The 21470-nt window shown below is 51.2% G+C and overlaps 8 protein-coding genes across 8 annotated transcripts; 4 read left to right on the top strand and 4 right to left on the bottom strand.

The window, feature by feature from the left end:
- Nucleotides 1-95: 95 nt before the first annotated feature.
- N7498_004214 (putative plasma membrane ammonium transporter (Ato3)) lies at nt 96-1044 on the bottom strand (the record flags this gene model as incomplete). The annotated part of the gene is made up of 3 exons (XM_058451276.1): nt 96-439; nt 497-717; nt 770-1044. The coding sequence occupies 3 exons, from the start codon at nt 1042-1044 to the stop codon at nt 96-98; spliced, it is 840 nt and encodes a 279-aa protein (XP_058310738.1).
- A 2915-nt stretch (nt 1045-3959) lies between these two features.
- On the bottom strand, nt 3960-4837 carry N7498_004213 (uncharacterized protein; the record flags this gene model as incomplete). The annotated part of the gene is made up of 2 exons (XM_058451275.1): nt 3960-4567; nt 4624-4837. 2 exons carry the CDS (start codon nt 4835-4837, stop codon nt 3960-3962), a joined length of 822 nt encoding a protein of 273 aa, XP_058310737.1.
- A 249-nt stretch (nt 4838-5086) lies between these two features.
- N7498_004212 (aldo/keto reductase) lies at nt 5087-6200 on the bottom strand (the record flags this gene model as incomplete). Its single annotated transcript, XM_058451274.1, has 4 exons — nt 5087-5283; nt 5348-5675; nt 5733-5994; nt 6061-6200. 4 exons carry the CDS (start codon nt 6198-6200, stop codon nt 5087-5089), a joined length of 927 nt encoding a protein of 308 aa, XP_058310736.1.
- A 2325-nt stretch (nt 6201-8525) lies between these two features.
- On the bottom strand, nt 8526-9154 carry N7498_004211 (GFA family protein; the record flags this gene model as incomplete). Its single annotated transcript, XM_058451273.1, has 3 exons — nt 8526-8829; nt 8892-9071; nt 9147-9154. The coding sequence occupies 3 exons, from the start codon at nt 9152-9154 to the stop codon at nt 8526-8528; spliced, it is 492 nt and encodes a 163-aa protein (XP_058310735.1).
- A 426-nt stretch (nt 9155-9580) lies between these two features.
- N7498_004210 (coiled-coil-helix-coiled-coil-helix domain-containing protein) lies at nt 9581-10250 on the top strand (the record flags this gene model as incomplete). The annotated part of the gene is made up of 4 exons (XM_058451272.1): nt 9581-9661; nt 9781-9815; nt 9908-10022; nt 10136-10250. Exons 1-4 carry the CDS (start codon nt 9612-9614, stop codon nt 10248-10250), a joined length of 315 nt encoding a protein of 104 aa, XP_058310734.1. The 5' UTR covers nt 9581-9611.
- Nucleotides 10251-10576: 326 nt separating this feature from the next.
- On the top strand, nt 10577-13031 carry N7498_004209 (nitrogen permease regulator 3 family protein; the record flags this gene model as incomplete). The annotated part of the gene is made up of 2 exons (XM_058451271.1): nt 10577-11615; nt 11668-13031. 2 exons carry the CDS (start codon nt 10577-10579, stop codon nt 13029-13031), a joined length of 2403 nt encoding a protein of 800 aa, XP_058310733.1.
- A 2525-nt stretch (nt 13032-15556) lies between these two features.
- N7498_004208 (La domain family) lies at nt 15557-18704 on the top strand (the record flags this gene model as incomplete). The annotated part of the gene is made up of 2 exons (XM_058451270.1): nt 15557-17863; nt 18030-18704. 2 exons carry the CDS (start codon nt 15557-15559, stop codon nt 18702-18704), a joined length of 2982 nt encoding a protein of 993 aa, XP_058310732.1.
- A 776-nt stretch (nt 18705-19480) lies between these two features.
- N7498_004207 (SPFH domain-containing protein) lies at nt 19481-20844 on the top strand (the record flags this gene model as incomplete). The annotated part of the gene is made up of 2 exons (XM_058451269.1): nt 19481-19965; nt 20034-20844. The coding sequence occupies 2 exons, from the start codon at nt 19481-19483 to the stop codon at nt 20842-20844; spliced, it is 1296 nt and encodes a 431-aa protein (XP_058310731.1).
- Between the last annotated feature and the right edge of the window lie 626 nt (nt 20845-21470).

Below are 21470 nucleotides of genomic sequence, written 5' to 3'. Positions count from 1 at the left end.
TTCGATGATGACATTAATTTTTGATATTTCTCGGGATATTCGTCCCTTTCAAATCCACATGCCTCAATCCATATTTGCCATTACCAGTTAACAGTTCACTGACTCTCTACCCCATTCTTCCGGGCTTTCTGGGATTTCCCAAGCACGACGGTGCTCAAATCACCCACAGGGAGTGTGAACGGGAAATCAACAGCATCAAGAATCTGAGCAACAAAGATATGCCAGATAGGTATACAAAGAGCGAAATTAAATGCACCAGCCGCCTTCTGTAGTTTAGCTGCGTGGACAGCGTTACCCAGCGCCGCTTGGAAGAAAGTAGCAGCCGTGAGAGCAAAAGTAATAACCAGAAGGAACAGGGCGAGGAAAAGGCAAACGTTGGTGCGGAGGGAGCATATAACGTAGACGGAGGTTAGAACCGCAAGGATTGCATAGTATAATCCTATCGCAATGTTAGTTTTAATGTTTTTCGAGTGAGAAGGTGTGAAATGCAACGAACCGACGGTAGCACTATATTCAGGCGTCTGCATCCCCTCCAATGAATTACCCGTCGGCGAGTAGTTCGTGCCGACTGCGAAGAAAGGCATGTTGCTGGCACCCTGGACGATCCAAAAGGTTCCGTATGTGAAAAACAGAGCGCAAGAAAATGTATTCCCGATAATCCACTCGCCAACCGCTCCGAAGATTTGGACCATTCCACCAAAGAAGATATACACCGGTCTATAAATCATCGTATTAGCATCGTCCCTCTCTTCTCCGCCAGTGAACTTACAAGATGGCACCGCCATTCCCACCAGATCCTCCCCATCCCATTGTCTGCATAGCTCCGGGCGTCGCAGCGAGCAGGAAACCCAACAACGAGATCGGTGTCGGGTTACCAAAGGTGCGTCGCAGATTCCCTGCAGTCGGGATCTTGGGGCTCAGGTAGAGCTTCTCGAATGCATCGCGTGGGATGGGGAGGAGTACACTCTCCGCCGTCTGCATGCGACGGAGCATCTCGACGGTAGAAGCCTCCTGCTTATTATCGCTGGTGTTGTCGTCCGACATGGCGGATGTTAATTGAGAATGTGAATTGAGAATAAAATCCAAAAAAATCAACAGGAGGCCGCAAATTGCCCCGAAGGATAATGAAGCAAGTTTCAAAGACGACCTTTGATGACGATCTATTCCCCGCTGGGCATCTTATAGTCTCTATACGCGTATCATCCCCTCCGTACCCCAACTCGGTCATCTCAGGCCCAAGGCTAAAGCCAAGCCATCGGAGTAACTCCACCCCCAACAAGCACGCCAATCTCAGCATCAAAGGGTCTCCAGCGATCCAGTAGCAAGCCGAGGTCCCTTGCAGTAAACCCAATTGCAAGACCTGATTGGCAGGTCTAACACCCCGACCTCGGCAGGCAAGCGGGCCCGGCAAGTATTATGTGGAGAAAGTGCGGGGGATAAACAATTCTCGCCTCCAGACCAGGCTTATCCCCGCGAAATACGGCATTCCGCGCTCCAAAATTCGGCTGTATACCGGCTTTGTCGCCTTAATGAGATGGTTGTGGCCCGGAAGTATAAAAGGGTTACACTGTCCAGACCCGCCAACCCCGGTGGCGCCGGGTTAAAGTTTGTTCGAAGGCTTTCCTTCCACCGCGATCTGGGGGATTGCCCGCCTCAATCCGGTTTCTATTTTCTATGGTCTGGTAAAGGGGGTTCCACGAACCCCTATTTGGAAAAGGGGGTAGGTGTCTTGTGGGGGCTGTGTAGCTCGGGACAAAGCTGAGACTGCTATGACATTGAAATGGGGTTAACCCGGGGTTGACAGCCTGGTCTGTTATTATTCGTTCTCGTGATCTCCCAGTTACCTAGTTCCGCGGGCTACGGAATAACTCCGGTGGACCCTAATGAAAGAAGATATGGATATTTGATGACGAGGTTACGTCCGTGTTTGTCACTCTCTCCTTCCAATTTGGTGTTGCTCCTCGCCTATTTTTGCCAGCTGATTTCAATTTCAAATCAAAATTTCCAGGATATTCTAACTACGGTCCTGCGTCTCCAGCCGCACAAGCAAAATAAATGGGGTTAATAAAGCCAAGCCAAACATAGGTTTTCAAATGGAGATGAGAAGATCAGGAATCAGAAAGACGGAGCGTTCAATAAAGAATAAGCATAAACGTAGATAAAGAATCTAGAACCCGGCGACTGAAGAAGGGATGCAGACAGTGTTGGAGAATCCCGTTACGGCAAAGAGCCTACTTGCAAGTGCCGTGGATCGTCTTAGACTTAGCCTCAATAGGCAGAAGTGTGCCAAAGACCGGCCTTGATAATTTAGTGAAAAGCTCAAACATCACCCCATTCATGTCAGGAATCTTGAAATTTAAACGATAGCCATCCATATCCCTGCTTGTCCTCCCACTGTTTCCAACCGTCCAGCATCCGCCAAGACAATCTATATCACAACCAAGGGAAGTTTCGCCGGCGGACAATTCGCAGTACCGGTTTCCACATCCGTGTATCCCCACCAAGGGTCACCGACCGCTCTTTCCGCCAGAAGAAAGCTTCGGCTACAACAAAGACCATCGCCCTCGGAACACTGTCTACCCGGTTAGCGGAGTTACGGCTACGTCGGAGCCTCGGCTCTGAGACTTCCGTCACTGAAGTTTCAGTAGTCCCAGGCAGCAATCGTTACAGTTGGTGCGGCTGGTACAGTTGGTGCAGCTAGTGTGATTGGTGTCCAGATATCGAAAACGTGCAATAATCAGTACCTACATTTGAAGCGCCAGGAAGCGACTAACTACTAACACCCGCCCTCATAGTTGCATCCCTAGCACCGTCTTCAAAACAGGTGGGCAGGGTGTCTTGGCTTGCTGCTCATTCTGTTATCTCTTCCACTCCCCTGCACTCCTCTTCATCGCAATCTATGTGGGCAACTACGAGTGCCTCCAAGCCCTTGTTCAATGGTCCTTCTTCGGTTCTCGTCATGACGCTCTACTGTGATAGCATTGGAAGACCCCTGGTGTATAACTTGCTCCATGTTTGCTCAATGTGGCATTCACAGAGGTATCCCCGCAGCTTCACTCGTTTTGGCAAACTAAGCCCCGATAAGCTTGCCGAGCCCGTTGCCGAGCCGTGTGGCATTGGCTCTGTTGCTGTTAATAAGGTCCTGTTTACTGCTCCATCGTAATCATGATCTTGACTCAGCTAGGAATGTGGCTGTATTATCTCCCAAAAACTGAACTGACGTATTTCCCCCGGGTATTTCACCCCGCCTTATAAGATGAAACCACGTGGAAGTGCCTTGCGTGCTTCACTCATTTACCTATCTTCCAGATGCTATTCTGGAATCTCTGCGTTCCGGGATACGCTCTTCTCGTGGTGTTGGCATGTTTGTCAAGCCAGCCTCTGATCGTCGCCTAAAGCCAAAGATAGATCCGACGCGAGATACTTGATAATCATCGCTTAAGTACAAGTACCCCCTCCCTTGTCATTAATAAGATATACTGCTGTAACTATACAAATAGCTGCGATAACAGCTTCTTTCGGCCGCCGTGGCGAATTCCATCCGTTCGTTGACGTCGAGCTCGGCCGTACATGTCAAGATTGGAATGGTTGCACGCCCTATGCGCCCTTAGTGTCAAGTATGGGCTTAAGTAAAGATCAAGCAGCTGGTTGTTCCAACTATCTTCTCAGAACTTATGTCGGTTCCGAAGGAAGATCTCGCTTTCCAGCGAGATGCTAATTTATCGTGATACTTGGATCGGGAGGAAAATTAAGCTGTGATCCAATGCTTGACGTGTGTGACAAAAGCACGAATCTTCTTTTTACCGTATATAAAGTGCCAGTTCACGCATTAGTCTATGGATCAGAAGTTTAATAATCTACAGCAAACCTTGGACCAGTCCCGCATATTCATTTTCTTCAAAATCACCTTCCGTATATCATTGTGAAACCGCCACCGCACGTGAAGTCTAGTTCTAGCTCTAGGGAAATACTTCCTCCCCCTTCCAATCCCAACATCTCCCCCTACCGTCCTTAACCCCAGGCTCCAAATCCATAAGAAACTCCAGCAACCTCTGCGCAGAATCTGCCGGCTCAAGCATCTCCCTCCCACTCCAAAACTCTTTTGTGAAATCCGTTTTCACAGTCCCAGGATGCAACGCCACAGCAAGCGCCCTCTCCTTACACCTGCCTCTCAAATACAAATCAAACGTCTTAGTTATTTGATAGACAGCCGCTTTACTCGCGCGGTAGGAGTACCAGCCACCGGAGTTATTATCAGATATTGAGCCCACGCGTGCTGCCATCATGGCGTAGATTGCATGAGATGGTAGTCTCAATGAACCTTCTGCATGTGTTTCAGAAGAGAAAGCAGGTGATGACTTTGTGGGGAGGAATTGGGAGAGATGTTTCGTGAGCAATAGCGGGCCGAGAGCGTTCACTTGGAAACTGTCTAGCGCATTTTTGGCGTCAATCTGAGATGGTGATTTTTCGACGTGTAATATACCCGGTACTGTTAGGGCGAGGCGTAGTGGTGTATCCGGTAATTCGCGGTGTATAGTCTCCGCCATGGATGAGATGGTGGATTCATCTGAGTGGTTAGGTTAGCTGGGATGGACCGGTCGAGTAGTAGATATGGCGGTCAACCTTTCACGTCTACTTCAAGTATACGCAGTCTTTTGTCTGCGGTGGATGGTAATTCCTTGCTGGAGAGAAGTCGGTCTCTGACCTCGGAACAGTTCTTGCGCGCTGTTACCACGACGGGGAGGGTTGTTCGTGCTAAGAGCTGCTGAGCGAAGGCGAAGCCTATTCCCCGAGAGGCGGGCGTTACTAGGGCAAAGCCGTTTGAAGCTGTGCCCATGGTGATTTGTGATTATGTCGTCCAATTGGGCGAGAGTAAATAACTGTGATGTTCGGCTCCCAATGTGTCTAGTTTGATGATGTCATCCCCCCTAGTTGAGCTCTTCCTAGATCTCGGCAGTTTACGATACCTATATAGCCCGAGGACTATTCTTGACATGATAAAATACTCAATTGGTACACAATAAAAATCGAAAGGAGCTAAATGAGTACTTTTTCAGCTGGGCGACATATTCCCAGAACGTATATCTCACTTCCCTTCACAGCCTTCAAAGAAGTCCCTCCCAAACTCTCCACTACTATCATTAAACCGAATCTTTTTATTAATTTTCCGGATACTCTCCATGTCACTCGCACTCAACTTGAAATCGCTCTCCAGATTAGTCTTGATACGCGATGGCGTCTTAGACTTTGGAAGCACAGAATGACCCTGCGTAACACCCCACGCTAAACAGTCCATTATCAGCACAAACTCCTCAATTAAAATCCATCCAGAAAAAAGGAGTCTTACCAAGAGCAACCTGCGCAGCACTCTTCCCATACTGCTCCCCAATCTTCGCCAAAAGTGGCTCCTCAATCAACTTCCCCATTCCGCCCTTGTCGCCATATAACGCGTTTTGGTTTCCAAGGGGCGAGTAGTGTGTGACGTGAATCCCCTTTGCTTTGTGCCATGCGGTAAATTCTTCCTGCTGGAGCCAGGGGTGGCATTCCATTTGGTGGACTGCTGGCACAACGGATGCTTCTTTGACGAGGCGTTCTATCTCTGGTTTAGAGAAGTTCGAGACGCCAATGGCTTTGGTTTTGCCGGTTTTGAGGAGTTTTTCCATTGCTTTGTAGGTCTTTTTAGGGTGTTAGCATGATTAGATAATATAAAGCAACGGGTAGGAGAACTATACGTCGACAATGTCGATGTCTTCGAGTATGAACTGGTTATCCTTTTTTGGGAAGAGTTCTTCGCCTCTTTGCCATGCGACTGGCCAGTGCATCAGGAATAGATCGACGTATTCTAGACCTAGGTCGTCGAGGGACTGTTGGAGTCCACCAGCCACGTCGTCTGGGTGGTGTTTGTTGTTCCATAGCTTTGTGGTGATGAAAAGGTCCTTGCGCGGGACACCACATTTCGCGATTGCTTTGCCTACTGGTTTCTCGGTGAGGTAGCTGCAGCTCCGGATATTTGGTTAGAGTGGAGGGGTATATTAAGGGTTTTTGGAGAACGCCACTCACACCCGGGCTGTGTCGATATGTCGGTAGCCGGCTTTGATCGCCTCCGCGACAGCAGCCTCCTGGGAGTCTGCATCTTGCCAGGTTCCAAATCCAATGGCAGGAATCTCGGCTCCGGTATTTAGCTTGAATCTGGTGCTCATTTTGAAGTTCTTTAGGGTAGCTTGGATAGCCCAGGTGTTGGTCGGAAGTACTTTACTTGAACGGAAATATTTGTGGAAAGAAGCATTTGACGTCTTACAAATTTAAATGGAGAGCGAATACGTCAGCTTGATGTTATTTAGTTACTTGTTTATTGATAGCTCCCATGGGTTGATGCAGCGTGGGTGACGTCGGGATGAGGTCGCAGGATCCAAAACTAAAAATTGATAAATATCAAAGCCGACCAGCCGAGCTTTAGGATAACGGCCGCACGATTTCCGCACCTCCTCGTTGTCCAGAACGACAGCACCCGTCATATATTCTCGCCATATGGTGGCAGTCTCAAATTACCAACAAAAGGAATATTTGCAAATAATGTTATCGATTCGGTCCCGACAGAAGCTAACACTCCAAGTGCCATGAATGAACATAGCGCCCCGAGGAAGAAAGCCTGCTTAACCATTCCATCTTTAATGTATTGATAGACTCAGGAACAAGGTCAGAAAAATTAAGCAAAGCTGTGATGGAATTGCTCCCAAGCCTGGTGATTCCGAGCAGCTCGAGACAGCTTCGACCATTGTCTCCCTCGCTCTCGACAACGAAGCAGGTGATTGGCCATTGGCCCCTTTTCACAATCCAGAATGCCTGGAAATCCGGCATTGGGCCATCAAGGCTCATCAAACACCAATACCATCTTGCTATAATATCCCATGGCTGTGTTGTTACCGAGTACTGTTCTTCTTCTCAAGTAAGGGGGACTTGAAGTGATTGTGGGTTACGGGGGACAGAGCGGCCAAGAAAGGTCATGCAGGCGCTGCATTGCATCCAGATGGGAAGATCTCAATACCAACTATTTGCAATATTAAGAATCATTGTCTACCTCAAGTGTACGGCCTCGCTTCTTCATGGTTCCAAAGTGGAGCAGGAGCGCATGTTTGACGCGCAGACAAACTGCGCGTCAGGCTCGGCACGGCCACCGTAGCTCCATTTATATTCCGCGCTACACCCACATTTTTTTTTCTTTCTCCCGTGCATGCGAGCTCCAGTCTAGGAGCTGGAAGCTCCCTGCTTTTCTTCCTCAATTTTTTCCTGGGGTCATGAGTGGCTCTGCACCTGACCAGACCTTGTCAAGGTCGTGAAATTAGTCTCAATGGGATACTCGAAAACCTTGATGATGGTATTCGTCCCTCGATCGATTTTTTTTTTTTTTTTTTTCTAAAAGGTAAGAAAAAACTTTGGGTCCCTGCCCACCTCCCTTTCTCTCCTTTTGAATGATGAAAATGTGACATGCGAATGGCATTCCTCGATCTTAATCACCGTGTGGAATCTGTCTACTATCAAGTTTCAGCCTTGTCTGACTACACCTCACTCTACAACTGGCATCAAGCACATTGTCGAACCAATGCTAACAGTATTCCGGTTCAGGTACATACAAACTCTTCATTCCCTCTTCCCCGTTGCGGCATGAGCTTGCATGAAGAAATCTTGAACGAACGGGCGGACATAATGTCTCCATCTCCCTGCGCTCAATAAAACCAGAGCGTACAAACTCTGTGGGCGTTTGGGTTTGGATTACTTGTTGAGAACTCGTCACCTGATCCTTTGCCCATTGTCACAACGCGTTGACGTCGACGAGGAATCATGGAACACCGATCTGACTTTGATTCTAGGTATCTTACTCTTGTCTCGTTCTTGCACACACCCAACATGGCCTATCTATAATGATGAACATGTTATTCACACTGTTGGACCTGGATGCTTCGGTATTTTGGGAATGACTATTAACATACAAAAATCTGATTTAATGAGGTGAGTTGCCACTGATACCTTGAGCCATGGTGCCCGTTGCTGACTTCTTCAAGCCTGACTTAGTTGCCATGTTTTGATTCGCTTTGCAAGCTTGCATTGTGCCTGAATGCCATTGCTGACTCCATGCGATCAATTATCTAGGACCTCACACCGCACAGTAGATACCTCTGTTTATCATTTGTAAGTCCGACCGTGTCTTCATTCCTACCTTATTGCCTGATGAACCCTAAAATTCGCTGTGTTCTTTCCGAATCACATTGAAGAAACAAATTTTATATTCACCTTGGAGAACTGATCACTACCCTCCTACACAATGTTTCACTCATCAACCATTGTGACCTTTGCTAATACGCAATTCAGATTCTTTCGATACCCATCATAGCTTGCAAAGAACATTTTATGATTTCTCATTCCTCTCAAGTAACCCACGTAACCCACGTAATCCCTCTTCACCTCAACTCCTTTCACCTCCCACCCCAACACCTCGCTCAACCCCAAGTAACTACCCAGGTAGTAGTTTACTCAACGAAGAATCCATGCTTCTTATGCCATCCCTCAATACTATCCTCCCCGTAAACCTCATGCACACTCTTCTTCCCCTCCGGCCAACGCACCCAGTCAGGCTTCGACTCGCCCAAAACACAAACCATCTGGTCCGGTACAGGCAGCTCGGTATCAATAGCAGAAGCAAAAGGATGAATCAGTTCCGGCCAGTGGTGATCCCACAGCCACAGCATGGTACTGCAGTTAGAGCAGAAGTTCCGTTCGGAGGAGCAGCGCTCTTCGTTCGGTGTGCCGCGATCTTTGATTCCGGAGTATTTCCTACACATGCATTAGTATATCTCGTGGATTCAGCGATACAGAGTTGGAGAAATAAGACATACTTGATGAGGTTTTTGCCTTTGAGGATCTGCAGGCTGTCGGCGATGCCGCCCAGGTTCACGCTACCGCTGTATCCGCCGACTTTGCGGCAGATGCTGCAGGCGCAGAGCTGGTATGGAACTGGCGTCTGGGACTGGAGGGTGAATTCGATGCCGCCGCATTGGCAGCTTCCGTCGAGTTTCCTGGGTTTCTTGTTAGCGCTGTAGGTGCGGGGAAGGGCGGACGGTCAGAAAAGAAGGACTATAAGCAGAACATACATAGGCATATTGATATGGTTTAGTATCAGGGACTAGGTGTGTCAATGTGTTTTGGGAGGTTTAGATGGTCAACTGATAGTGAAACAGGAAATGGGAAGTAATCTGGCCTAGTCTATCCGAAGACTGATATATATACTTCTTCCTACAAACAGAGCATTTGCATCAAGGCATGCCCCAAATGCAAACGAAAATGAACAGCAACCCTGATTGATGGATATATACCAAACTCCGCTTATCTCCAGCCCAATCCTCCCCAAAAACAGGCCCGAGTCCTGCTGTCCGGCCGCGAAATACATCATCGGCCGCATCCTGCAATGCTGGTTGGCCGACGTCCCTGTTTGACAAGTTTGCTTTGTTTGTCCCCGAGATCCTTCGTCGCCTCCATCTCGGTTTGCTGCGACTTGCGACCTGGTACTCGACTATTGTGCTCCATTACTGAGATTTTACTCGTCGGAAACGCCCAAGATGAGTTTCGGAGCCCCCGGAGGTGGCTCGGTTAACTATAAGCCCTCGCCGTGAGTCTTTGCTGCGCGCCGCTATCTTTGCAATTGCGGTTCGCTCACAGGGAAACATGTTGTTTCCCGACGGAAATATCTCTGGACAGTTTTGCTAATGATATGACTCGCTTATGAAGGCCTGAGCGCGGTAGCTTTCCCCTTGACCACGATGGTACGCAATTCGACTCCGACAGACACCATGGTTCCTGCGAATGCAGCTTCGAAGCTAGAGAGAGCGCAGCTAACGACTTGTTTGACTTCTAGGAGAGTGCAAGCATATTATCTCCGGCTACTTGAAATGCATAAAATCCAACAGGGGCACCAACGATGAGGCGTGCCGCAGACTCGCTAAGGATTATCTCGCCTGCCGGATGGATAAGTACGTCGAACCTCTCCTGGACCCAGAATACAGTGCTTTTTTGCAGGAGGATGTTATCGAGGCATCGTGGCAATCTTGGAGTGTATACATTGACTGATATATTCTTCGCACAGGAACCTGATGGCACCGGACAACTTCAACAACCTGGGACTTGTATTCAAGGAGGACCAAGAAAAGAACGCGGCGCCAGCCACAGAACGAGCACAAGGCACGGAACAAAAGAAATAAATTGGATTTTGGAAGTCATGGGTCTCGAAGAAACGCATCGAGGAAATTGTGACTGCTCTTATCGCAACCAGTGGATGACTTGTACGATATCGAAACCGGCCATCCTACACCAGGAAAGGACCGGGCATATTGGCGTTGATTAAAAGCATTGTACATACAAAATGTAATATACTCTCGAAATCGGAGCATTGAACTTTTTTATTAATAATTGTCGCGAACGTAATCTCCGAAATCTCACTTCCATCGGCTCGAGCTCTCCATGCGGGGAACCCTTCTCCGCCCAGCTTCAGCTTCCTGACATCTCCAACACCACCGTTAACACCCCAATGTCTTCAATCGCACGGCCACCAGACCCATGCCTGGTGGCAATTATCCTAATCGTGCGCTCCCGTACCGGCCCACGCCTAGTCTTCCACTATCCCCCGAACCCGCTCAGCGAGAACCGCCTAAAGGTGACGACCAAGGGCGGGCGGCGCATCTCCCGCACGCGCAGACAAGGCGCCAAGAATACCGACTCAAGCTCCAGCTCCGAGAGCGGGCTCAGCTCCGATGAAGATGAGGAGGAACGAGAAATCCACGCAGCTGCGCCGGGGCCCGCGATAGGTCGGCGCGCGAGCAATTTCGGCCCCGACGATCATGCGTCGGTGTCTCCGTCGCCCAATGCGGAACCCCATCGGCCCGGGTCTCTAGGTTCAGGCCGGGTCTCGTCTTTACGGAAGCAGCGTGGTGCGGGGTCGGATTTTGAGGATGATGAGCCTGAGGGGTTGTTCCGGACGCCTTGGGAATCGCTTTTTGGTGTGCCTGGGAGCGTTTGGGAGAAATTACTCAGTCCGGAGAAGTCGTGGCATAAGAGGCGTTTCGAGGTTGGGATTAATGATCTGGCGCTGGTTGGGTGGCCGGTTTTCGTGCGCGAAGATGGGAGTTGGCGCAAGCAGCGAAGGAAGAAGAAGAAGAAGCCTCGCGCTGAGTGGGAAGGTGGGGAGCTGGGGCATAATGAGGCTGAAGATGGTCAGGTCGATGAGGATATGGTTCTTTCGCCTGAGATGATGACCAGTGTTGCTTCTTTGGCTGACTCGACGCTTTCGCCAACGGATACTCCGAAGCGGGCGTCATATGCCAGTGGGAAATGTGGGAAACACCCTGATGGTTCGGATGATGCGGAGGATAAGGATCATATGACGATGTTTAATGTGGTTTTCGTCATGGACCCTCCTTTGTTGGAGTATTCGATGCGGGTCAAGGAGATTTATGAGAATATCATCAAGAAGTTTGCAAAGGCCCTTAAGTGGGAGCAGGCTCGCACGGGTTATGTGTGGAGAGAATCACAGCATATCTTGCAATTGCGACGAAAAGCTCGAGAAACAAGTATGTTTCCAAGTTCCTTGTTTCATGACAAGTCTGCTAACACTGCGATTAGAAACATCGGTCCATAATCTCTACTCGGAGTTGATACAGCAGTCTTCTTTGGCACGGGCAATGTACACCGTCTACTCAAGCATATCCGCATCGAAGATTGCGTCTGTATCGCTCAGTCCCGACGTTTCCATCTCTTTGCAGATCCCTCCACTTACATCTACACCCTACCTTGCTGGGCCGACAGACAAGGCGTATCCAGGTCTCTGGTTGACTACCGCCGACAGTGCAACCCCAATGGATGATCCGAGTACCGACGAGAACAATACACCTCACCAAGTCCTTGCAAAGCACTTCGCCTTGCTGCTGTTGGACAGTGAAGAAGCCATCATCAAGGATGTGGAAGCCTCGGGAGGCGCTCTTGCCCCGGCACTGGCCCATTACATTCGATGTTCAACGCCCACCAAGTCATTTGCACAGATATCAGTATCCTCGGGGATTCCGCTTTCTACAATCCAAATGCTGGCCAGTCATCTGGTCTACTGGCGTCGTGCCCGTGCCATTCCCCCCATCCACCAGCGAGACACGTACATCGTGTCTCCCAATTGCGACCTGAGCAAGCTGGAGGTTGCGACTATCGCCTATCAGACGGCCTTCCCGACTCTGCCTAGCTTGCCGAAGATGCTCTCCGCCCTCAGCGGCACACCGCGACCCTACGGCAGCTTTATCCCAAGTAAGGATCATAAGGAGGCATACTTTTCCATCCTGGCTTGGCTCCTCCGCGGCGGCTGGGTAACACAGCTACGAACATTCGCACGCATCAAGGTGACACCCGAGATCAAACTGGCTGTAGAGACGGCCCTCCGAAAAGAAGAGGTGGACCGGTATCTCGCGAAAGCCAACTCCAACACTGGCATTGACGATGACTCGAGCGACGATGAGGATGATGCAAGCTCGTCCTCATCTTCTTCACTAGCTAGCCATGGCAGTGGCGATGAGACGCCCATGCCCGGTCGATACGATGCGCAGGCACAGCTGCGCACCTCCCACAAGCTCCTCGACCGGTCTACGGCACTGCGGCTCTCATCCCTCATCCTCTCACCACATCGCGCATCTCCACTCGAGTCGCGCTGGCTCGACGAAATCGTGGCCCGGTTCCCTGACCACACAGGCCCCGGGCAAGCTCTCGAAGGAATCAGCCCGGACATCGCGCCTCAGGACATCCAGACCATCCTGCAGAAGTACTGGCCCGTATTCTTGAAGTATTTCAACGGCGTTGATGCTCTGGAGAAGATTCCCGTCCGTGAGAGCCTCAAGCGGAAACTGGTGTGGCAGGTGCTTACGCGCCTTGGGTTCGTGACTGGGCCACTCGGATCGGTAGAATTAGATGCAAGGGAGCAGGTGCTGATCAGTGTTCGGCATTGGTAGACTACATTTCTGTTAAGCCAGGCGTTGCGGGATATCCATTTATTCATATACCACTGACAGTTTGAAGCTCGATACCTACCGACTTAGATCTTAAATATCACGGACGATCGGGTAATACAGGTACCCCATCCCACGTTCCAAGGTCCCCCTGCTGTATTTTGATTACATATACCCACTCCCTTCCGACGGATTCCGTTTGCCCTCAGCCCTAATCCTGTTACTGCCGAATGTGATTTTACGACATGTAATTATTCTGCCAAGAGCAAGCTGCCTGGTAGACTACATCTCGGATCCACGATGTAGATTTTTGCTAGCCAAGATGCTTCGTCTCTACGTGAGCCATGAGCGAGTTAAGGGAATCACATTCGGTCGCACAAAGAGCTACGGAGCACAGACGCCTTGGGTTGTAGTTAGGCCGAGTTTTTGGCATGCTACTGCTGTAGCTACTACCCAAGGAGGACATATTCTGCTCTAGCCTCATACAATCTTATGATTCGGGGCCGTAATTACGTATCTTCCGGTACACCCGTCAGGTACCCGAGGGTTCGCCGGCGCCTATATCCGATATTCTCCACGCCCGTCAAGTACCACATGTGCCCAGGATTGGAGCTTGAGAGACATGGATAACTTAAAGCACTTGAACAGGTATCTAGGCAGAGAACAAGTTCACTAACAGTTCACGAGTTCACGAGTTCACGAACCTGACGGAAAGTTGCACAGACGGACGGATGTGCCATGGCCAATGGGCGGCGGGGCTCCGGTGGACCCCGCGGTGCTAACGTTGAAAAAAATGGAAATGTGCCGTTGATTCTTCTCTGGTGTGTAAAGGGTATGGAAAAGTCTGACACGCACATACCAATGTCCGGGGACACCGAGCTAAGTAGGTATTCACCAGCTGTCAATGGCGTGTCTAGTACTGGAGGCGCTTATTGGTTAGGTCTGATACTTGCTTAGTTCCCCTCACTTCAGGCCCGAAGAACATGGTCAAACCATCATCCACTATCATTGGATCATAGCTATGAGGCTCGTTGACAGTCGTCATAGGTGACTGACCATATAGAAGTGTATACCTAGGGTTCATAGCCGAGGCCGGGATGGCGGACAAAAAGCTTACTTAGTTCTGTTCTCCAAGTAAGACTACAGTAAGTTTGAGTAATGGGTTGTAACGAGAACATCATGGGGAGGAGATAATTTCGAACGGTCACTGCAGTATAGTATCCAGTACGGAATACTCACTGTGTGACCGTGTGCAATCGTTCCGTGCGGGCGTACGGCACCGAGGGATTTCCACAAGGTCTCCATAGGAGAATTTTTTATGCGAAATTCCACAACCAAATCCACCCCAGGAAAAGAACATTGTTTGAAACAAATAACGTGCAAACTGTGGGTGTGTTTTCCCCAATTGCAACAGGAAATTGGAATACCTGTAAGTACCAGCACAAGGGCCCCCCGCCAGGCCTGAATTACCCAAATAATAATTTTGCGTTCCTCCTCTCTTACCCTTACCCTTCACCACTCCCCTCCCCTCCAACCCCTCCGGGCGTTTATTCTTCACTTTCCCTCCTCCTTTATTTCCTCGCGCTGAAGCATTTCAGGCCTGCGCTTTGTTTCGTGGTGGTGCTCCCGCCATTCCGTTGTTGTTGTTCTCACACGTGCGAGATTTCTTCTACACCTTCGGTACCTCTCCTTCCCTCCGGATCCAGAGAACCGAGATCTCCGATCATCTCTTGTCTCACTTGTGACTTCTGTCACCTCGTGCGATTTGCGCGCTGCTCGTGCTCGGTCACCTCTTTTTTTTTTTCTTCTCGCTTACAAGGGGCCGCTCCCCTCCCACCAGGAACCCGCTCCGACTTCTACCTTCGTGCTTCGCATCCCTGTTTCGCTACGTGATATCGCTTGTCGAAGACTGGACGTCGCTCGGCCATCTTCATCCTCTCCGAGAACCGAACGTGGGTGGACCAACACAAGGAAGAAGTTTTTGTGACATTCCGAGTGAATTGAAACGTGCGGACCAACAACTCGTTCTTTCGTGACGTGAACTTCAACATTGACTAGGCTGTGCCTTCTCTCTGTCCGTGAAGAATTTTTGCCTTCCCGACATTCCTCGTCCCCGATCTGTGTGTTCCGCAACTTGCAGTTTTTCGGTCCCTTTCTCCTTCGTACTGAGATCCGACGGTTCAATCGATGCCCTCGGTGGTCTAGACTGTCAACACAACAGCTACGACCCATCCGAGTTCAACCCTACGTGTCTCCGACGCCCCCGCACTTTCTCCGCCGCTTTCACACCATCGCGCAGAGTGGGAGTGATTTGACAAAGCCGAAGCTGCTGTTTTGGTGGGGTTGCAAGAAGGTGGAAGCTTTCTTCTGAATCACACCGGTGCCGGAGTCTCTCGCGCGTGGACGTTTATCGAGATCTCCAGGCTCGCCGAAGGGCACTAAATCCGTTTCACAGCAGATCACCTGCGCCTTTGAACAGAACCGATCCTTTGAACTCAAATTCGCGAGTTTTGTCCCAACGAGCCACCATGAGCTCCAACTCTACATTTTCATACGCGCAAGCCGCAAAGGGCTTGCAGGGAACCCCTGCTCCCAGTAAGGCAGCATCTACAGAGCCAGAGAAGTCTGAGCCCAGAGCGGAGGAGCAGACAAATGATGCTACTGCGGAACCTGTGACCGCCGCTCCCGAGATCGAGACACCGCAAGATGCCGAGAAGCCCGCCGCGGACGCGCCGACGGAGGCCGAATTCACCACCGTCACCAGCAAGACGAGGTCGAAGGCTGTCAACTCCAGGACCTCTTCACCAAGTGTCAGCAACCGCTCCAACGCACAGTCGAAAGAGGGTGAATCCTTGAATACACCCAACGGCACCGCAGAGGCCTCAGATAAACAGGCTCAAGATGGAAAGGCCGAAAAGTCCGATGCTGGCTCGGAAACTTCCAAGGACAAGTCGGATAAGTCTGAGAAGTCTGAGAAGTCTGAGAAATCTGAGAAATCTGAGAAATCTGAGAAGTCCGAAAAGTCTGAGAAGGGCGAGAAGTCCGAGAAGTCCGAGAAGTCCGACAAGACCACCCCGCCTAAGGAGCTGAAGGCTGCTCCTCTCCCCTCCGTGAACATCTGGCAACAGCGGAAAGAGGCACAGGACCTCAAGTCCAAGACTGTTCCAGCAACAACTGCCACCTCCGGCAAGACCACCGAGACCCAACAGGATTCGTCCAAGGCCAACCCCAAGAAGAAGGGTGCTGATGGTGCGACCGAGGGCACCAAGGGTGGCAAGAAGATCGATGGTGGAAAGGCTCGCGATGAGGCTCTTCCCGCCGTTGGAGATGCTACCGCATGGCCCACTCCCGAGGTTGCTCTGGGTGAGGAGAAGAAGAAGGCTCAGGAGAAGACCGACAAGAGCCCCGTCATTCGTCCCCACGGCAAGGAGAAGTGGATGCCCGTCAACTACGTTCCTACTGCTGTTTTCAACACCCCTCTCCCTTCGGCTGGTGGCCGTGGTGGCCGGCGAGCCACTCGTGGTGGACGTGATGGCGGCCGCGGAGGTGCGCACGGTGCTGGCGCTGCTGCCGGCGAGAAGGCTGCTTCGGGACAAGCTGCCCAAGGAGCCGCCGCCAAGCAGGCTGCTGGCGAGCGAGGACGGACTGATGCTAACACTGGACGTGCCGCCTCTTTGCCGGCTCAGGCCAGACGGTCCGATAGTGCCGAGGCTCCCACCGAGGGACGCAAGGCCCAGGCTGTCGAGCGCGGCCGTGGAGCCCGTGGCGCTGAGGATGCCGCTGCCTCGAACGGAAAGCAGGTCAATGGCGGCGAGAACGTCTCTCGGCCCCAACGCGATGGCAAGCAATTCGTCAAGAACCAGGAGGCCCGCAATTCGCGCGCTGCCAACCTGGCTGTCGACCCCCAGGCGGCCGCTCGTGCCAGTGACCGCCGCACAGAGTCTGGCTCCAAGTCTGCCGACCCTGCTGGTTTCCACGAGTTCAACCGGGAGCGTGGTGACTCCCACCGCGGAGGCCGCTCAAACCGTGGCCGTGGACCCTACTCTTCCTTCGGTGGCCAGAACGGCCAGTTCGGTAACATGCCCAACAACTTCGGCAACCCCAAGTTTGGCTTCAACGACCGCCAGCGGTCGCACAACGGTGTTCCCAATGGCTCTCAGCAGGGCAACCGCATGCCCTTGAGGTCACCTTCATTGCCTGCCTCTGCAGGCATGTATGGCGGTGTTCCCTACTTCCCCAACGACATGAATGTCAACGTCTACGGCTACCAGAACGTGCCCCCTGGGCCGATGAGTGCAGTTCCTTACCAGCAGTATATGGAGCCCTTCTCACTCATGCCTATGCTCTCTATGCAGCTGGAGTACTACTTCTCGGTTGACAACCTGTGCAAGGACATGTTCCTTCGTCGACACATGGATGGCCAGGGTTTCGTCCCCTTGGGCGTGATCGCTAACTTCAAGCGTGTCAAGTCTCTGACTGAGGACTTCGAGCTCCTCCGCCACGTCTCCCGCACTCTCCGAAACGTCGAGTATCAGACTGGCGAGGACGGCGTCGACCGCCTCCGTCCCCGCGAGAGGTGGGCTCAGTGGGTCTTCCCTGTTGACCAGCGTGACCCCTCTGCTCAGCACGAAGGTGCTGCTCCTGCCATGCACGCTGGAAAGAACCACGAGAATGTTCCTTTCAACCCTCACGTTGACGCCGCTTCCAATGGTTTCAATGGGTCGCGAGAATTCATCCCCAACGGCACTGGATCGCGTGGAGCTCAAACGTCGCTGTCTTCCGCAGCTCCCGAGTTCATGCCATCAATGCCATCGGCTCAGAATGAAATTGCCAATGTAGGACTCCCCATGGATTTTTTTTATTACCCTGCCGAAGGAAGCCCAATCCCGGCGGATTCTTCCCTTATGTATTATGGCAACCCGGATATTAACGATTGTTTTCCAGCGCGCCGACTAAAATCGCATCGGCCGAAACCGCGTTCCCTCTGCTCTTGGACGGCAGAGCAATCTACTGGGTATGAAGAGATTTGTCAGCATCCGGATAGGATCTGAACAGCGACTGATTTATGTTTTCTTGTATGGCAGCTTCAATGCCGAAAACATGCAACGTCGATTATCAAGCGATGTTCACTCAACCGACAACGCCCCTCTCAACCCTACTGCTCCGCCGTCCGAGTCCAAAAAACCCGGTTCTCGTCACCACAAAAAGTCCGTTCATGCCCGCAACCAATCCGAGATTTTTCGCAATTACGCTTTCGGGGTTCAAGATCCACGGGTCACCCCATTTTCGCATGGCCTTAACACAGGCCCTCCTTATCGTTCCTGGTCTCAGTACCTTACACGCAATTTCAATTTGCAACTGTACAATGAATTTCGGCGTCTAGCCATTGATGATCTTTTCACACGACACAATAACTATGGAGTCAACGCGTTGACTGGTTTCTACCAGACCTGCCTTTCTTCCCGTCGTCCTCTCCCCGACGAGGTGATCCACGACATGGTGCGATTATCTCATGCCCCGTTCAAGGAATACGATAATGTCATGTACGATCTTCTCTATTCGGCTATGTCGAGTGAGATGATGGAGACGAACAATCGCAAAAAGGCTGGCTATTACTTCAATTTCGAGTATGGTCTTGATAAAAGGCGCTGGAAGGAATCTCGTCTGGCGAGATGAACTCCTCTTTTTTCTTCAACCCCTATTTTTTACTTGCTCTTTTTGCTTCGAAAACGTCTTTTCTTTTTTCCAAGGGATTCATTATTTGTTTGGGGTACCTTTTTTGTGCATAAATCAGGATGTTCAGAGTCTTTTTTTTGCCGGGGTCAATGACATGCATACCGTGGTCCATCTTGTTTCTTCTTTATTAATGATAAAACGACTGCTTGTGTAGTTGCTGCCATTTAGATTGGATTCTATGCTGTATGGAATTGTTGAATCCTCCAGATATTGCAGCTCATTTAGCCAATGGGGTTCGCCTCTCATATAAACAGTGCTCATGACACCTTGACGTATATAGGGCCAAAATCCAAGCAATGCTGTTTGGACGTCCATCCAAGCGATGGATAGTACTCTTACTGTAGTTCAATCAGTTTGTACTGCGAACTATTATCATTATCGGTAGAACCCGTAGCTCTGTCTCCATAGGTCACCCCGGCCAGCTACTGTCGCGACATGCTATTAAAACAAATTATTGAGAAAGCAATTTCGAAGCTGTGATCTTCCCTTTGCATTACTGCAAAAGTTTCCTTTCTAGCAAATTGACTATGAAGTGTCTCGACTCTAGCATCTCAAGTCGTGTTGAAAAGGCGGTACATCGAGTGCGGAGAGAACCGCGTCGCCGCATCGCCTCAGGCACCAACATCTCCAAAGCCGAACCTTGTTCCGCTAGCTCGTCTGACCGAGCTGTCCTTCCATCTCCCCACCATTCAATCCCGTCGATCAAATTCCCCAATATGGAGGGTGCATATCGCCAAAGCTCGAGACTATTACGGTCTCGCAGCTCCACCCTGCTTCACCAGGGCCGCCGTCTCCCCCGAACCGCCGCGGTCGTGACTCCAACCCAGACACGAGCTCTCTCAAATTCTCCTCGCAGTCTCGCCCCCGAGTCTCTTTTCAGCAGCTTCGCATCCGGCCAGCCGCAACAGGGCGGTGGCCCCGTTACCTACTTCAGCAACCGGCAAACTCTTCCCGCGAACACCGTTGTCCGCTTCGTGCCCCAGCAAACGGCATGGATTGTTGAGCGGATGGGCAAGTTCCACCGGATCTTGGAGCCTGGTCTCGCTATTCTGGTTCCTTTCCTGGACCGTATTGCCTATGTGAAGAGCCTGAAGGAGTCGGCGATCGAGATCCCGAGCCAGAATGCTATTACGGCGGATAACGTCACTCTGGAGCTTGATGGTGTTTTGTACACGCGGGTATTTGACGCATACAAAGCAAGGTGAGTCACCGGAGATGTTGAAGGTCTATCCTGGGTTGGGAAAGTGACTAATGGTGGACGGGTTCTAGCTACGGCGTCGAGGATGCGGAGTACGCCATTTCGCAGCTGGCGCAGACGACTATGCGATCTGAGATCGGTCAGTTGACTCTGGACCATGTCCTAAAGGAGCGTGCCACTCTCAACACGAATATTACACAAGCTATCAACGAGGCTGCGCAAGACTGGGGTGTTGTCTGCCTTCGATATGAAATTCGGGATATTCACGCGCCGGACGGTGTCGTTGCCGCCATGCACCGCCAGGTCACCGCTGAGCGGTCGAAGCGGGCTGAGATTCTTGATTCGGAAGGTCAGCGTCAGAGCGCAATCAACATCGCCGAGGGTCGCAAGCAGTCTGTCATTCTGGCGTCCGAGGCACTGCGCGAAGAGCAAATCAACCGGGCTACTGGTGAGGCTCAGGCCATCCAGCTCAAGGCTCAGGCTACCGCGCGCGGAATTGAGGCTGTTGCCCAGGCGATCCAGGAGGGCCAGCAGGATGCCCAAAGCGCTATTAGCTTAAGTGTCGCCGAGAAGTATGTCGACGCTTTCGGTAAGTTGGCTCGTGAGGGTACTGCGGTCGTCGTTCCTGGCAACGTTGGAGACATCGGTGGCATGATTGCCAGCGCCATGTCTGTCTACGGCAAGGTGAGCGAGTCCCAGGCCAAAACCCTTGCTGCCAAGGCTATTGGTGCACAGGAGGCACCTCGGTCTTCGGAGCCTACCCGCAGAACTCACCCGGAGGAGCATGTGGAAAGCGAGACTGAGCCCAACGAGGAGCACCAGGGCAGTGTTGCACAGAGTGTTCTGGAAAGCTTCGATGAAACCAGCCAGCAGAAGAGGTGAACTTGATCTCTTCAAGTGAAACGACAACTATGATTCCTTTCATTTCCTATGTTCTTTTGCATCCTGCCAGTGCAGCCTCGCCAAAGCAGCCGATGATCTTTGTACCACTTTCCCCGCTCATATTTTCGTTTCCTTTGCAGCATTGTTTCGGGAGTCATGTCGGCATTGCTTGACTTGGCCCAGTGGGATGGAATCTGTGACCCGAGTTGTATTGTGTACATAGGGAAACCGCGGGCATTGACCAAGGGCGAAGAAAGGAAAAGCGTGTATGATAAGTGTAATCTTGATATCTTCCAAGACGACTTCAATTTGTAGATTCAAGTATTAAAGGTGCGTATGCAAGAAGTCAAACGCGAAAGGGAGCTCGGGCCACGCGCTAAATGGAGATCGCGACTTTTTGATCGCGCCCTGTCCCTCGCCCTCCACCTTCCATCCCCCTCCATCTCCATTTCCTTGCGATCTGTCGGCTGTCACACACTGTATTTGTGTGTGTCTGCAGGACTTCCTGGCTCGGATTCGCTATTACTGCCAGAGTGCAATGTTCATACAATAAACACCTGACCATCTCACCACCTACGCTCTCCTCGAATCTCGCTCCCGGAGCTAAGCCGCAACGCGGGAGCATA

This window comes from Penicillium cinerascens (assembly GCF_028974065.1).
Source record: "Penicillium cinerascens strain IBT 15544 chromosome Unknown contig_24_segment0_segment0, whole genome shotgun sequence".
In the NCBI taxonomy this organism is placed as follows: Eukaryota; Fungi; Ascomycota; class Eurotiomycetes; order Eurotiales; family Aspergillaceae; genus Penicillium; species Penicillium cinerascens.
This window is presented reverse-complemented; position numbering and strand designations above follow the sequence as displayed.